The following is a 16,529-nucleotide window of genomic DNA, read 5'->3' as shown; positions in this document are numbered from 1 at the left end:
ATTTTACTTCAACTACCTTTTCACCACTACCAAAAGTTACACACAAATATCAGGCCTACTCATGTTTAGACTAAAGGGTTTTGCTAAACTGTTGCTGAGAACAAGCTCACACACGTGCACATGTGCCCCAGATCCCAGGCCCTGTTGGGAAGTCACAGGGTTCTTCCCAGAGACTAGACTGGTTCCCTCCTCATTCAAGTCCCCAACTCAGGCCATCAGACTGGGCAGCTGGGTATTAAACCAGCCCCTGCTGTGGAGCGCTGGTTCTGCATCCCCATTCTCCAGTTCAGCAAACACTCAGGTCTCCACTGAAGTGTTTAGCTTGGAGCCTCCTCCACAGGCTGCAGGGACGTTAACGGGATGCAGCTCTCCAGTGCTGGGTGTGATAAGGCAGGGTGCAAGCTCTGCGGCACTTTCTAATGTGGACTAGGAAACAATGCCATGAAGCTGAGTGGCGGAGAACAGGGAAAGCTTTGTTTGGCTCTGGAGAGCGTGTGGAGGGAGCATCCTCTGACTGGGTGGCCACCTACAGGCCTACATTTCTTGGCATTCTTCAGGGGAGAATAGCATAGGGCCTTCAAAAACACCAGTGCCTAATGAGCTTCCACCAGATGCTCATTAAAATGGGGACATCCTGGTAATCACCCAGGCCCTGAAGAGGGCAGCTGATGCCTTGGTCACACCCACTCAGGAAGGGCAGGAGCCAGTTTCCCTGCAGGCCTCAGCTGCAGCAGGCAGACACTGTCCCGTGCCCAGCCACCTTCCCTTCCGTATTTGGCTGGTCCCTACACAAGATTGGGTCCCACTTTCTGGATAGCCCAATTTTGTAGTCCCTATACACATCCCATAACTGTGTAATCAATGGCATCACTGCCCCTAGTCCACTGCCTTTTAGCAGAGCATTTTCAAACTTATTTTCCTAAGCAAAATGTGAAAAATAACCACTATCCCCCACAAAAGTGTTTTCCTCTTGTAAGTGGAAAAAAACCTTTTTACTATGGAATGAAACACTGACTCTTCAAAGAAATCTAAACTTAGAAAGATCTCTCTTTTTTTTTTTTTAAGCAGTGACAAATATGTGCAGAAGTAAGTGTCCAGGGGCTCAAAATTCAAACCCCACACTTCATAGCAAGAGCTCATTGTGTAAGCATTAAAACACTGCCTGATAGTTCAACATTCAAGCTAGAAATGAAATTTTAAGAAACATAAGCAGTGTCTTATCCAATTTCACAAGATGCTTCCTACTTGGGACATCAGGGCACTGGAAATAATGATCCTCTTGTGTTGAATGTAAGTTCTTGAGCTCATCTTTGGTTAAGATAAGCAAGGTCTCCAAAGCTGGAAGTCTATGGGAGCTGCAGTTCCAGTGTGAGGGCCTGAAACATTTATTAGAACCATGCAGGAAACTAGCATTTCCTTTCAGGTGCTCGACAGGACGTCTGCCCTTAAAAAACGTGAGAATGCACCAGCATCGGCAGGTTTGCCAGCTTTCTTCCAATGATTTTAAGTAACATACTAAAGAGCTGATAAGAAATTTGGAGAGGTGTTTCCCAGTTTCCATGTTATGGGGCCATCCTAATCCCTCCTAGCAGCCAATCATCCCTCTCCAGGTTGTTTTTAAAAACACCTGCAGGAGCCCACCGGGGGATTTTGTTATTGTGATGGTTCTTTCAAGGGGACAAGGGGCTTGAAGGTAAACCAGGGGGCCCCACAGGAGAGTCTGGAGCCCTATCATCTGCACTGGCCATCTACAGGTCAGGTCCGGCACTGAGGCACCTTTACCAGGAAGCAGCAGCTTGAACCCTGTCGGCCCCTTTTCAACCTTTCCCAAAGCTTTTTCTAGTCCAAATTATCTTGTCTAAACGATGCAGAATGGCTTGAGTTAGAGCTGGACATTTGACCACAACCCTGACCACGCCTTGGCCACCTAGGGCCAGTTGACCCAGCAGGGCGTTCAGGAAGAGGTGCCTACGAGCCTGGGCGGAAAAGGCGCAGAACCCCAAACCTCATGTTGTGGGGGCTCCTCTTCACCTCCAAAGGCGGCCTTGCCGCCCTCGAGAATAAACCGGGCCATCCCTCATCGCCACAGAAACCTCACTCATCACAAAGTGTCCTTTGTGGTTCTGACAGCCCTACCTCGCCTGGTCCCCAAATCGCTCGCATCTGAACTGTTTCCACAGCCCGGATCGTGGCGAGGCTGGCCCAGCCACCGCCAAGTTCGCATTCTCCACGCTAGAAAAGAGGAGACACCTATTGGCAAGAAAGCGAGCTGGAAATCAGGGCTGCGCCGGGGAAACACCAGGGGGACACCCTTCCCAATCTGTGCGGCTCCGGCCGCCCGCGCCTTCCCTGGGCGCTCAGATTCCGCTTGAGCGCAGGGTCCCGAGTGGATCCACCGTGAGGTTCGGCGGCTAGTGGTGGGCAGGGGGCTCAGAGAGGGCGCGGGCTTACCTTCCTCCGCCGCCTTCATGGTACTGACGGCGGGCAACACGGGCCCCAAAGTTTCTCCGCTCCCGCAGAATGCGGCCGGAGGGCCGAGTGGAAACTTGGAAGGGACAGGGAAGCTGGTACTTGGCATCCACGCGGCGGCGGCGGCGGCGAGCGGCGGGAGGAGGAGCGGGAGCCGGCGGCGAGCACCGGGGCCGGGCTCTGGGAGTCGGACCTCTCCCCTGCGGACACGCGCTGGGCCCGCTCAGCGCCGCGCGCCGCGGAGAGCTGTCATGGGGGGTGTGCGCGGGTGGCAGACCCGGGTTGGAGGTGTGCACCTCGCGCCGGAGCTCGAGCCGGGTCGCTGGGATCCCGCGCGGCGACTCCGCCGCTGAGTCCGGAGCCTCCAAGTCTCGCTCTGACGCAGGGCCGCGCTCTGCCTCCTGCCTTTTTAAAGCTGGAAAACACCTCCCCCGCCTCCCCGCCGGCCCAGCCGCTCCCGCGCCCCCTCCCTGCCGTGACATCACGCCCCTGCCCGCCCGAGCCGGCGCGGGGCCCGGGGGACTAGTCTCCGAGCGCCGCCCTCCCAGCCGCTGCGCCGGGCCGGAGGGGCGCCTGGGGGTGGGCAGAAGTGCCCGGAGGCCGGCGGGGGCGCACTGGGAGCTAGGAGCTCGCTCACCAGCGGGCAACAGGGACACAGGAGCTATCCTGGGTGCCCGAAGGCCAGCAGAACAGCAGGGAGTGGGTCGGGGAACCCGGGGGGAAAGCAGAGGCGCCCAAGACGTGGGGATTGGGACAAAAAGGGCGGGCAGGGGCGCTCTAATAGGAAATTGGTTCAAGGCGCGCATGAGGGACAAGGGGGCTGGTGGAGACGAAATGGGAGAGAAGGGGCGCAGGAAGGGGAGACGGATGAACAGGCAAGACCTGGGTCCACGCGGTACCCCGGGAGAAAAACACTCTGCTTAATGAGGGGCTGGGGGGCGTAGGAGGCGGGGGAGGGGTGCAGAGAAAGCCCTGCATGCTGAAGTCATTATGTAAAATCGCAGGCTTCCCCTGCTGTGGAAATTTGGAAAAGCGCTTCCACTGGCAGGCCCGAGAAAGGAAATTCCCATCCCGTTAAATTACTAACAGATTGTTGGCCGTCCCGGGAAGTCCAGATACCGTCCTCCTTATTCTGTAAATATCTGTGCGACCCAGATCGCCTGTTGCATGAGCTGAGGAAGGGGATGTCTAGGAGAGCGCGCAAACCTGCGCAGACCCTTCTCTGGACCCTGGAGAGTTCCGCGCTGCCCCTGTGGGGGGAGGGTTAAAGACGTTTTGTAGGCGCAACTGTGGGATCTCGGATCCGCGGTGGAGCGGGGAGGGCTGGTGCGGGCAGCCTCTGAGGATCCGTCCCGTGTCACTGTGAACTTTTCTCTTTCAAAGCTCCCCGCACCCCCTAGGGCGCCCCTCAACTGCCAAAACCGGACCGTATTTTCTTGTTGGCTTTGGACGGAAAGGATTGGGAATGCTGGGGTGGGGGTGTGGAGAACGGTAAGAGAAATCGTGAATCTATTCACACTTTATGTAGTTTAAAAGAAGCCCCAAAGCAAAAAGCGTGTTCTCGGTGGGTGCCAAGAAGATGCGGGGCTCCTGGGCATATTACTGTGCCAGTGGGTACCCCGAAGGATCCCAGGACTCCGGGAAATGGGGGCGGGGAGGAGGACTTGGGTCAACCTTTGATCTAGCCAGTGAGTGGCGCTGGCCAAGAGGATTCGACGTTAAACTTTGGGAAGGTGCAAGAACTCCACCCCTACCGTCTTCGGGATCCTTCCAGCGGCTTCCACCAACAAGAACTAAAGTCCCTTTTTCCCCGCCAAACAGAGAGGTGCCCAGAGGGATCGGAGGAATAGGGACAGCCTTGCCACTGCCAGTGCCAGTGCCCCTCGAGTGTGGCCACCTGCGAGCCCGTTTCCAGGGGGAAACCGGGGCTGGCACTCGCCTGGGTGTCCTGGATACCCAGAGCAGAGGGGCCTGCAGGGGTGGGGGTGGGGCAAGAGTATACTGAGCGGGAGCGAGGACACCGGGGGACCCCGCGAGCAGGTCGGTGGTAGGTGACCCAGCTGGGATGAAGCAGGGGAGGGAGAGCACGCGAAGATCTGTGTGTCGGGGAGTAACCGCGCGAGGACGGCGAAGCCTGGGGTGCTTCAAGACAGAAAGAGGCCGCCGCTAGAGGGGGCCAGGGCTGCGCTACCCGCGGCCTGTCGTTAAAAAAAAAAAAAATCCTTCGATAAATCCCGGTATCCCCAGACCGGGAAGCCAGAATTTTTCCCGGAGAGTTCCTGTTCTTGCCCTCGTCTGCCCCCCAGCGCCTCGCGGGGACAAAAGCACGGTCGTCCGTGGCGCGGCGGGAGGGCAGAGTCAGTCCGGGCGCGTCCTTGAAGGCGTCCGCGAGGCCGGGGAGGCCTGGCAAGTCGTGACTGCGCCCCCCGCCCCCCGCACCCCCACCCGCGCGGCGGCGCTCGGCCGGGGCCGTGCTCTCCCTCCGCCCTCCCTCTCCTCCTCCTCTTCTTCCTCCCTCCCGCGCCCCGTCTTCCTCTTCCTTCCCTCTTCCTCCTCCTCTTCCTCTCGCCTCCCCGGCACCTCCCCCAGTGAGAGGCTCTCGCCGTCTAGCGCAGCTCTTTCCTGTCTCTCAATGCCCTCCTTATCCCCGCGGTGACGGAATCCCGGGCCTGTTTCCCTCTGTTTAATGCCGTTGCCGGGACCACGGTGGCGGCGCGCCAGGGCGCTGGAGTTCCGAGGGGCGGCGCGCGGAGCGCGGCCAGCTCTCTGCTGTGCGCTGGCCCTGCGGCCACCACCGACACCGGCCTGGGTCCTGCGCTCCCGGCGCGGCCCTTCCGCCTCCTTTCCTCTTCCTCCGGCCTCCTCTCGGGGGTTTGTTTATAGCTGCTACTAGGAGAGACGTTACACGGATTTTATTTTAAGAATTGGTGATGACTAACAAAGTTAAAAGAAGCTTAGGACAGAAAACAAGACTATTTTTAGGTTACTGTTGTTTCTGTGGATTATTGGGGAGAATCACCCCTAGACACTTACCAGTTTGGAAATCTTTGGAAGCCAGATCCTTTCCCCTGGAGCGCACTTGGATCTGCCTCCACCGGCCCAACGTTTTCTAGAGACTCGCCGCTGCTCGGGTTCCTAAACCCGCGGGGGAAAGGCTGCAGTTACCGGACCCCATCCGCGTGGGGGCGTTGCCAGCCCAGGCCTGGGGATCTGAGCCCGGCCCGGCCGCGCCACCGCGGCCCTACAGAGCTGGCGCTCCTGCCCTGGGAGTTGCTGGGGACCCTGCAGCCGCCGGGGCCTCCACGCAGGGCTTGGCGGATGGGTGCGCAGGGCCAGCGGCTCCTTGCCCCTTTACTGAACCGCGGATCCACAGGCTGGTGAAGGTCACATGGAGCTTTACTGTATCTTGTCTCTCGGAGCGACATTCTGAGCCACAGGGTCTCTTTAAAATTCCACCCCAATGCCCTTGGAGCCTCTGGCTGGAGTTCTAAGATAGATAGCAAGGGTGGGTTCACTTCTTTTCTTCCTGATAGCACCAGAGGCCTAAAGTCTGTCATGTCCAGAAGTCAACGTGGAACATGGGCTATTAGCCAGAACCTGGAGTAGAATGAAATATCAAACCAAATTCTTAGGAAGTTTTTTTTTTTTTTTTTCTTTTAATGCTGCTGAAGTCTGAATCCAGGGCCTGCTGCAGGCTAACTTCTGTATCGTTGAGCCACACCTCAGGCGGCTTACTTTTAAGTAAACTGCTGACATTTTAAAAAGCCAATGCAAGTCTTACAGCTGTGGTTGAGCTGAGAAAGAAGGGCCCCTTTGGTGATCCACCTGTGTCAGCACCTTCAGATAATAGGGTGTTCTCACTGAGCCATAAATTTGGGATTCAGAGATCCTTCACTCTGCTTCAACTTGGGGAACATCTCTTCAATTGTCCTTCTTCCTGGATTGGTGCTGAAGCCTTCTTCATTAGTCTCTGCCTATGTCAGCCCACTACTCATGTCATGTACTGTCCCCGGGTCTGCTGTGGTTGGACCTTGAATGTCTTCAGAGGCAGTCTGTTGGAGGTGTGGCCCCAGCCGATAGTACTATTGGGAAATGGGGAAACATTTGGAGGTGGGCCTAGAGGGAGATTTTAGGTCACCGGGGGTGGGTCCTTGGAGAGAATGGGGACCCAAACCCTCCTCCTCTGCGTCCCAGACAGCATGAGAGGAGCAGCTCTGCGTGCATACCCACCATGACATGCTTCATCACCAGAGGCTCAGAAGCAGCAGAGCCCGGGCCATGGACTGAAGTCTCTGATACCACGGGAACATGTGATTTAACTTGATGTGCATCAGGTATTTTGTCTCGGTGATGGACAGATGGCTAACAGAAGGTCTGACATCTCCTGCAGCAGTCAGTGAATCCATTCCCCCCCCCCCCCCGCTCTGGCTTTTGTCCAGGACCTCAGGATCAAGACGGAGCTGCTCAGCTTGGCACCTGATGTCCTTCACCCTCCACATGCATGGCCGGCCCGGAGTGGTGTGCAGCACCTCTTCACCATGCTCCTGGTTACCCTGCCCACCCCTTACCCCTCCACAGAGTCCACAGCTGGCACTTGCTAGACACACCCTGGCTTTCCTGCAGCCGTCTCCCCAGGTCCTCACCACCTCTTCCACAAGCCTTTGTGTGCCTTCCCCTTGCCTTTGTGCTGGTCAAGAGCCTTTCCCTCAGACAACTGGCACCTGTTTGTAGCCTAGCATGAGGCCCGTCCTGAAGAGTGTCTTGTGCCCCTGAGTAAGGTGTGCCTTTGGCTTTGCTGGGTGGGAGCTCTAGGGTGTCTGCTATGAACCTCGCCAGTTTATTCTGCTGCTCAAGAAATAACTTATAAAGATAAAAGGTTTATTTTGGCTTACAGTCTTGGAGGCTCTTGTTCATGATCAAGCAGCCCAATTGCTTTGAGGCTGTGACAAGGCAGTACTTCATGGCAGGAGCCTGTGGTGGAGTGAGTTGCTCACCTTGGCAGTGAAGCAAAAGAAAAAGAGAGAGAGCCTAGGGCCCCACTATTCCCTCCAAGGGCACAGCCTCAATGACCTAAAGACCCCTCAACTCTCAAAGGCTCCACTACCTCCCATAGAATCACCGTAGGGCAAAGCCTTCCACTCCAGGGCTTTTAGGGGACATTCGGCTCCATAGCATTCTCTAGTGATGCCTCTGTTTCCATCTGTGTGACATGAGTGTCGCACCCCAGCTCCTCTGCTGGCACTGTTTGCAGGGCATGTCTTTCCCAGCCTCTCAGTGTGCCTAACGTGTGCCCGGAGGCAGCATGAAGCTGCATGTTCTAACCCAGTCTCACAGCTGCTGGCCTGGCCTGGATCTCACGTTGACTGCCATTGTTGTACAGCTGGATTCTCTTTTTGTTTCCTAGTGTCTTCACATCTTTCCCCTCCAGTCCTCCTTATTGCTTTCTTTGCATTAAGTGAATGTTTCATAATGTAGCTTTTTATTTATTTTTTCCATATGTTTTCACCATCTCTTCAGTGGTTGCTCTTGTGTTGACCATATGTACTTAGCTCTACAATCAGCCTTAGATTCATTTGCACTAGCTCAGTTCCAGTGACGTAAAGGAACAGTATTTCTATGGGGCTCTACTTCCTTGTCCCCCTTACAGAGCTCTGTTCCTCAGCATCATGAGCACAGTGTCACCAGCCCAACAATGCCTGCGGCCATTATCATTTCACCGTCTGCAGCAGTCCCCTTTGTCCAGGTGCTGTGTGTGCCTCCCACCTCCCTGGTGGTTTTATTGGAAAATGTATTACACATCTACTAGGTTTTTGTAAGTGACAGGCCCACACTACGTTCTATACACAGGGTGTGTCTAGCAAGTGCTTTTTAAGTGAGTTTTGAGGAGAAAAGAGAAAATATGCACTTAAGCCATTTTACAAAATCACACAATTGCCTTTAGTGGCCCTGCTTCCTGTGGTTCAGATCACCAAACAGGCTTTCCTGGCCTAGCCTCTAGAACTTCTTGGATTTTTTGCAAGGTGGGTCTGCTAGCAACAGATTCTCAGTTTTTGTTTCTCTGGATACTCTTTACTTCACCTTAGCTTCAGGAAGAAAGCTCGAGGGTAGGATTCTTGGTGCACATATTTTTTTCTTGGAGCACTTTGGTATGTTATCTCCGTGGCTTCTAACCTCAGTAGTTTCTGCTTAGAAGTCAGATGTTAGCCTTATTTGCGTTCTCTTGGGAGCGACAAGCCATTTTCTCTTCTCTGCTTTTGAGACTTTTCTCCTTGTCCTTGACCTTCAGCGTTTTTACTATGTGTTGGTTGTGGGTCTGAGTTTACCTGGGGATCACCGAGCTTCCTAGACAGGTAGGTTGTTTTTCAACGTGTTTGTGTCATTTTCAGCCATTGCTGCCTCCAGCATTTTTTCTCCTTCTCTACTCTCTTTCTGTCTGGTGCGGTCACGATGGGCAGGCAGGCAGGCCCGGGAGCACACCTCACTTCTCCGAGGTGCTCTTGGATTTTCGTGATCTCTGGAGACATGCTTCAGGTTGACTCCCTCTTCCTCCGTGGCCGACTCCTCCCGGAAAGGCCCTCGCTGACTTATAACCCTTCCCTCCTTTCAACTCCAGGTCCACTTGGTTCTTTTGTGTGTTTTCATCTCTTTCCTGATGGTCTTTAGTGTGATACCATCATCACACTTTTTTACTTGTCAGTGAGGCCTCGCTTTAGAGCTGCATGGGTTTTCTGTGGATGGTTTAAGTCTTTTCTTATAAATCCAACATCTGGTCACTCTCGCTGGCATTTCTGCTGTGTTTAAACTGATGCTTCAGTCGGGCTGACAGCCCTACACCCCTGAGCACTGTGGGAGCAGCTTCCTGAGACCCTCTCGGCTTGCCTTCCCTGACCTGGAGACGTTGCCTCCTGAGCTGGGCCAGCCATCAGGCCATCTTCTCAGTGCCCCACACCCTCGGCCCACGCTGCTTTGTGGTGGAGACTGGGAGACCAGAGCAGAGGGACAGGAGGGGCCCCTCATGGGGAGCTGTGCAGGGGACCGTTGTGTCTGCCCATGGCTGACCAAGGGAGCGGAGTCTGCACTCACTGGGCTGGGACATGGATGTGGCGCTCAGTAGCAGTGTCTTTGTTTACCGTTTGCATTTGGGTCCATTTCCAGAGACTATGGGAGCTTGTGTTTTTAAGCGACTCCACCAGTTCCCATCAGTTCTCCTTCATGGGCTGGTCCCCTGCAGCTGTGTTGGATTCAGTCTCCTACACCAACAGGCACCAGGGACCGCCCTCCCCCCAGGCTGCTGTGAGGCTGTGCGGTGTGGTGCTCACCGACAGCTGCCTCAGAGCCAAGCCGTGTGTGGAACCACGTCCTCTGGAAACACACTGAGGGCCTGGCCGCGTCACCTGCGACATGGCCTTGTCTGCAAGTAGGGTCTTGCAGGTGTGGTAGTTAAGGGAGGTCACTGGGTCCCCCAAATGACAGGTGTCCTTATAAGGGGAGAGGCAGGGGCACAAAGGCGATGCCCTGTGCGGACAGAGGCACCCTGGAGCTATGTCCTGTCGGGCAAGGGCCACCAAGAGAGCCAAGAGCTGGACAGGCAGGAAGACACTCCTCTACAGGACCCTCAGGGCGAGTGGCCCTGCTGGCCCCTGGTTTTGAACTCCTGACCTCCAGATCTATAAGATGGTGACTTTCTTTTGGCTTAAGCCACCCAGTGTGGAATTCCCACACATGGACTGGCTTCATTCCCTTCCCAGTTACCATGCACTACAGCATGGACGTGGTCTGAGCATCCCCCACAGGTACTTGAGGGAGGAACTGCGTCCTCCACCTGGTGCATAGGTGGCCGTTGGGAGGGCTGGGATGGGATGAGGCCCTCAGCCCAGGCTCTGGTGGCTCTGTGAGCAGAGGATCAGTCTCAGCCTTGTGATGCCCTATGCCAACTTGGGCCTCTGAACAGCAAGAAGGCACTAGATGAGGCCCCTCCACCTTGAACCTCCAGAACCATGAGCAAAACAAACTTCTTTCCTTTTTAAAGTTAGCTTTCCTCAGGTATTTCATGACAGTTATGAAAAATAGATCACTACTCCATGACGCAACCCAGGGTACTCTGTCCTTTCCTACATGCCTTCCTCATGGGGCCTGGACACATCCTACTTAGTGCTCCTTCAGAGTTCCAGCTACAAGGACCACAGGGGACATGCCCTTCTGTGTCAGACCCCTGTATGGACACAAATCCAGGTCACTCCTTCTCGGCACAGCAGCACATTGTCAGAGATGACCTTTGCTCAAGGACCCCTGTTTGCCTGGCTCAAACTCCAAATGGAGTCACAGGACTGCCCCAGTGCCTACTGCAGCCTGGGGTGGTGGCCGACTGAGACCAGGCACTCGGGCCTGGTGTTTTCCTGAAGCTCCTGCCCAGGAGGTCTTGGGGACAGGACCTGAGGCTCCCGGGCCTGTCCTAGAGAAGCTCTCTGATGTGGAGGCTGAGAAAGAGAGCAGCACCAGGGCAGAACCCAGCAAGGCTGGGAGGCGCCTCTGAGCCATTCACCTGCTGTAGAACGAACTCCCCCTAAGGGTGGGGAGAGGGCAGCTCTACAGGCCCAAGGAGTGAGCGGCTCTCTGACCAGTTATGAAGAGAAAGGTGGGCAGAAAGACAGACCTCGGGTCCAGTTGTGTTCCCCTGGGCCCCATGACATGCAGAGCAGGAAAAGGTCCTATTTTACTTTGATTTCTCACAGAAAACACAGATAGGCTAAGCTGACACTCTTGGGGCATGCATGGGCTGGCTAATGGGGTTACGACAGAGAGCTTCCACACCAGGGTGCAAACGGAGCCGTCTGAGACCCAGCCCCCAGGCCCTGCGGCCCTGCCGTCCCAGCCACAGAGCTCTGCCCTTGTGCCCAGGTTTACTTAGGACTTAGGAATCCACACAAAGGCCAAGGCCAAAGACCTCTGCTCTTGGGGACAGCCTCGTCTTCTCTGCACAGTGCTGCCCAAACAAGAACTGGCAGTTACCAAACACCATCTATAATGTGCCTGGAGCACTGGGCTCCCGGGTCACTTCCTGGCCTGCAGGATGCTCCTTACAACAGCCCAGCAGGATTTCAGACATGTCCCAGTTTTCCATAACCAAAATAATAGAAGGAGTAGCAAAGAGTTTTCTGATGGCAACATTGTAACTTACTTTAAAACACTGTTTACCTAAGTCTCTTAATTAAGCAACAACCCAAAGTAAGCCATTTCTGCCCCCAGCCTTAGGTAATGAGGCTGTTCTTTCCATTTGTTTTTCCTTTCTGATGCCAAACGACTTCATTTTTCATGCGTGCCATGGGATTTTCTCTGCTGGAGAGCCATGTGCCATTCGTGGGGCACTGGCTGCCCCAGGAGCACCCCCAGCCTGGCGAGACACGGCAGAATCTGTCCTGGTGAAGGGCCCAGCCACAACTTGGGTTTGCCCAACTTCCCAAACTATTTTTAAAGTGTTTTGGTTCAATAAAGCTCTAAGCAAGTTTTGCCAGGCACTTTTTCCATTAATTTTTAAACTGGAGTGAATTTCAAGGGAAATTTAATCCATGTGTTTCTGATTCATTTACACTGAACCCATCAAGATGCTGTGTTGGGGCTGTTTGATGTCCAGGAAGATGGGGAGCTTTTTATAATCCTGCTCAGGACTTTCTTTCTTCTTAGAAACAGGAAGTGGCATCTGGCCAAAGTGTAGATGAACATAAACCTCTCCACAGCGATGCGTCCATCCCAGACCCAGCAAGCCCAGGGCTGCCCTGCAGCCCCGCCTGGGCTCAGGCAGAGGCAGAGCCTACCCCTGGCCTCCACCTGCTCTCCTCCCCTACTCAAACAGCCCCTTTTTAAAAAGGGTTTTCTTTTCTAAAGTTCTGGTAAGATGTCCCTAGCATACAATGTGTCATTTTAGCCATTTCCTAAGTGCATGATGCACCAGGTGCACTCACACTTCTGTGCAGCCATCACCATATCTGTTTCCAGGACTCTCTCATCTTCCCAAACTGAAACTGCCCCCTCTGTGCACCCACGGCTGCGCTGCCCCAGCTGTGCTCCGCTCTGCTGTCTCTTGGACCTCCCGGGAGTGAGCTGTGCAGCACTTATCCATCTGCAGAGTCCCCAGGGTTGTCACGTGCTGTACCTGTGTGTCCGATTTCCCTCCTGAGGCGCAGTGACAGTCCAGTGGGCCGGCACCCTGTTTTGTTCATCCATCTGATTTCCTGTTTTTCCTTCTTATGTATTTTGAGACAGGGTCTTGCTATGTGGCCCAGGCTGGCCTTGACCTCCTGGGCTCACTTGACCCTGCCTCCTGAACAGCTGGAACCACAGGTGTGCCCAGCATGCCCAGCTGTCCATTCACCTGATGTGGAGAAATGGCCATCTCCACTCACTTTATCTGAACGATGCCATTGAGAACTTGGGTGCAAGTCCTTGGGCCCTTGGGCTCCCAGTTCTGCTGTGCGGGAGGGGCTCCTGCTGGGCTTCCGCCTGGAGCTCCATTGCAGGCAGAGGCAGTTTCTACCAGGCTCTGGGAGAAGCCTCTGCTGCCTGCAGGTGACCCCGGTGGGGTTCCTCCACCACTGACCCAGGTGCCAAGGGAGAGAGAAACCATCCAGCTGGCCAACAGCCCTCGTGTCTCTGTAGTTGACTGTCTCCCTGTCTCTGTCCCTCTCCCCTGTACACCACTGATGCCCAGTGACCTATCTGCTTCCTGTGGACCTGGGATTTCAGTTCTCATTCACCTTATTGAGCCCTAACCTTCAAGTGTCCCAAGAGGCTGGAGGACAAGTAATGTGTCTTTCCACACTTGCAGCAGGTCAGGCCCAGCAGATCACCTGTTGGTGGGGCAGGAGAAGGTCTCGGCGGCCACTATTGCTGGTGCTGGGGTGCTGAGCTCAGTGACCACTGGGCCTAGAGGACATGGCTACTCACAGTCACAGTTCCACTGAGGACATATCACCTTCCCCTCATGGTTGTGGCCCTTGTGCTCTTCCTGTGTGGACTCCCTGAGCTGCAGGCTCTGGAGGGAGCGTGCAGGAGATAGCCTGGCCTGGGAGTCCATGGTCCCCGAGCCAAGGATATTTAGGCTGGGTATCTGAGGGGTGAGGGGTGTCCTGGAGCCCCTGTGTGGTCCGTGATGGGGGTTGGGGACTGGAAGGGCCTAGAAGGGGCAGAAGTAGATGCCTGGTCCTTGAAGGAAACCGAGGTGGACCTGAGAGGAGTGACAGCAGTCACTTTGGTGAGGGGTGAGAGTCAGCCTAGGGGCAGGGGCAGCAGGGGCATCTTGACACTGGCCATGCCTGGGTTCTGGCACTTCAGGGTCCTTTGCCCCCACTCAGATATCTTGCATCCCCCAATTCCACCACACCTCTTCCCACGTCTCCTGGCTCCCCGTGGTGCCAGCCCATTAAGTCTGAGTTTCAGAGCATTGTGAGATTTCCCGGAGCTACAGCTCCTGGCTGGAGGCTCCCTCTTCAGTCACTCTGTGCCCATTTCCCTGGTGTCTTCCTCCTGTCCTCTTTGGCTTGTGTCTGACACTCCATTTGTCCCCATGTGGCATCTCTGTGCCTAGGCCTTAGAGCCACCAAGTACAGACAGCCCTTGGAAGGGCAGAGGAAGCTAGCCCAGGCTAGGGCTCTCACGCAGCCCAGCCTGCATCCTCTCAGTGCCTGTGCTCCTCCTTCTTTCCCACAGACCGATGGATGGGTGACCAAGGAGGCCCAGGGTAGAGCCCCACCCTCGTGAGGGTGAACCGGGGTGGATACAAGGAGAACTGCCGGGGTCCCAGGGGTGGGGTGGACACAGCGAGAACTGCCGGGGTCCCAGTGGTGGGGTGGACACAGCGAGAACTCCTGGGGTCCCAGGGGTGGGGTGGACACAGCGAGAACTGCCGGGGTCCCAGGGGTGGGGTGGACACAGCGAGAACTCCTGGGGTCCCAGGGGTGGGGTGGACACAGCGAGAACTCCTAGGGTTCCCAGGGGTGGGGTGGAGACAGATTTAGATGCCAGAGCCCCTGAGAAGGCACTATCCCTCCCACTCCTGTCCCCTAAAGTCTGTTTCCGGTCACAGACTCACTCACATCCGCCTGGGTGGCCTACTTGGAGCACCCCACCTGTAGAAACCCGCCTGCAGGCTCCCACCTGAAGGACACAGCCAGCCAAGGACAACCCTGCAGCCTGCCCAAGCCCACGCGTCCAGGCTGTAGCCACTGTGCTCTCCACACACATCAGGACACCGTCAGCTGGGGTGGCAGGAGGTTTGGTCCACAGGCCCCCCGCACACCTTGGTGGGGCATCCACTCAGCCCTGTGCAGGCGCCCAGGGTCCACAGCAGAACAATGTGGGCCGAAAGCCCCGCAGCCTGCACCCACCCACGGAGTGCCCCATGGTGGGTGCCAGTACCCGCTGTGGAACCTGGAGCTGGAGCTCTTGGTTCTGTGGGACCTGCTGTGTGTGTGACAGCGACTCCCACAGCCACTGGCTGTGCTTCCTCTCAAGGACCTGCATGCAGAACACGGTTCGCAACTCTGGGGACTACAGAAGCACTCCTCAGAGGAAGAAATGCGGACAACCGACAGCATCCTCAAGGGAGGTGGGAGGCAGCTGCACAACTGAGAGGAAATGGTCCTCGCCCACTGTGACCCGAGGCCACTCTGACCTACAGGCGGAGCCCAAGCAGAGCAGCAGGGAGGGCAAGGCCTGGCCAAACCCCTCAGGACTTGCTGCCATTCTCCTCCTTGGGGTGTGTGGCCTCCCACTTCCAGGGGCTTGTGGGCTGACACGGAAAGTCCCCACCCTGTGAGAACCTTGATCAGCTGGATGACCCAAAAGCTAGTTTTGATTGGCTAGGTGACCTTGTGGGAGGCTGCCAGTGTCACCTCTGGCTTGGGAAAATCAGCGAGGATCATGGCATCCCCTTCCTGAGTCTGAGTCCCTGGACGCTCTTGCAAGAGAGGCTTGCACGTGCTCACAGAGCCCTGCTCATGTGGATGTCTGCAAACACAGACCACGCTCACCAGGAAAACCTGAGTCACAGCCGTGCAGAATGCTCTGGACAGGTGGACAGTGCTTCTGTGAGCCAAGAGGGCTCCCGGGCTTCCCAGACTACAAACACAGCAAGAGTCAACACCTCTACACTCCAATTTCACATAAAAACCCAGACTTCTGACTTTGATCTACACTTGATTTTATAGCCTCACTTTCTTTATTAGCAAAAGAGAAGCAAGCAAGATGCAGCTCCTGCATGAGACTGAGTCCACCTCCCTCAGGGTATGACTTTTACAAGAACTTGGGATCCTGATGCTGAACTCGCATTTCTAGATCTGCACAGGAGGTCTCTGCATCCAGGCCAGTGCAGGAACTGCAGCTCACCAGTTGTGCTGGCCACCAGTGCCCTCGGGGTCCAGGGGTGGGGAAGGAGCTGAAAGTACAAGAGTTCTTGGAAACACTGTAAATGGGACAGGAGGACTTCCATTTTCCTTCCAGATCTAAAGTCACGATGACAAGGTCTGGAAAGGTCTGTTATTACTACTGCGTTCATGATGCTGCAAAATGAATACAAACACATCTTTCTGGGGCCCCTTGGCCTTTGCCAGTGTCTCCTGGGCCACCAACCCCAGAGGCACACAGGACCTTGTGGCCAAGTTTGAGCTTGGTGCAGCCCCTGCAGCCTGCCCAAGCCCATCTATCCAGGCTGCAGCCACTGTGCTCTCTGGACACACCGGGCACCAGCACCCTGGACACTGGGGGCTCTACTGATGAGGGGATCAGGCTCCCCATTCAGGCAAAACAGCGGCACTGTGTACACTAGTGCCTGTGGGTAGGTATGTTCTCAGCCAGAGCAAACCCTGCCCAGGAACCCTGCATCCAGGACTCCCTTGGTGGAGCCTGTGCCACCTCTCTAGGGCTGCCTGGTGGACCTGTTTCTTGTCTTCTAGCACCCCCTCCTGGAGATGTTGGGAATCACACCTGTGCTCAGTACAAAGGTGGACTGCAGAGGACCCCAGGGACACTAGTGGACGCTAAAATCGGGCACAATGGATCGGAAAGAG

The 16,529-nt window shown here is 55.6% G+C and overlaps 1 protein-coding gene across 2 annotated transcripts in view; it reads right to left on the bottom strand.

Annotated features, from left to right (window-relative positions):
* Nfatc1 (nuclear factor of activated T cells 1) overlaps positions 1-2,855 on the bottom strand; it is a 100,024-nt gene extending 97,169 nt beyond the window's left edge. The window contains exon 1 of one of the 2 annotated variants that reach the window (XM_046448584.2): positions 2,452-2,855. In XM_046448584.2, coding sequence (XP_046304540.1) covers positions 2,452-2,578 — 127 coding nt within the window. In that variant the 5' untranslated portion in view covers positions 2,579-2,855. The remainder of the gene's footprint in view (positions 1-2,451) is intronic. The other variant, XM_046448587.2, reaches the window with a different exon arrangement.
* Between the last annotated feature and the right edge of the window lie 13,674 nt (positions 2,856-16,529).

This window comes from Marmota monax, unplaced genomic scaffold (genome assembly GCF_021218885.2).
Source record: "Marmota monax isolate L192 unplaced genomic scaffold, Marmota_monax_Labrador192_F-V1.1 WCK01_AAM20220418_F8-fsc00060, whole genome shotgun sequence".
In the NCBI taxonomy this organism is placed as follows: domain Eukaryota; kingdom Metazoa; phylum Chordata; class Mammalia; order Rodentia; family Sciuridae; genus Marmota; species Marmota monax.
This window is presented reverse-complemented; position numbering and strand designations above follow the sequence as displayed.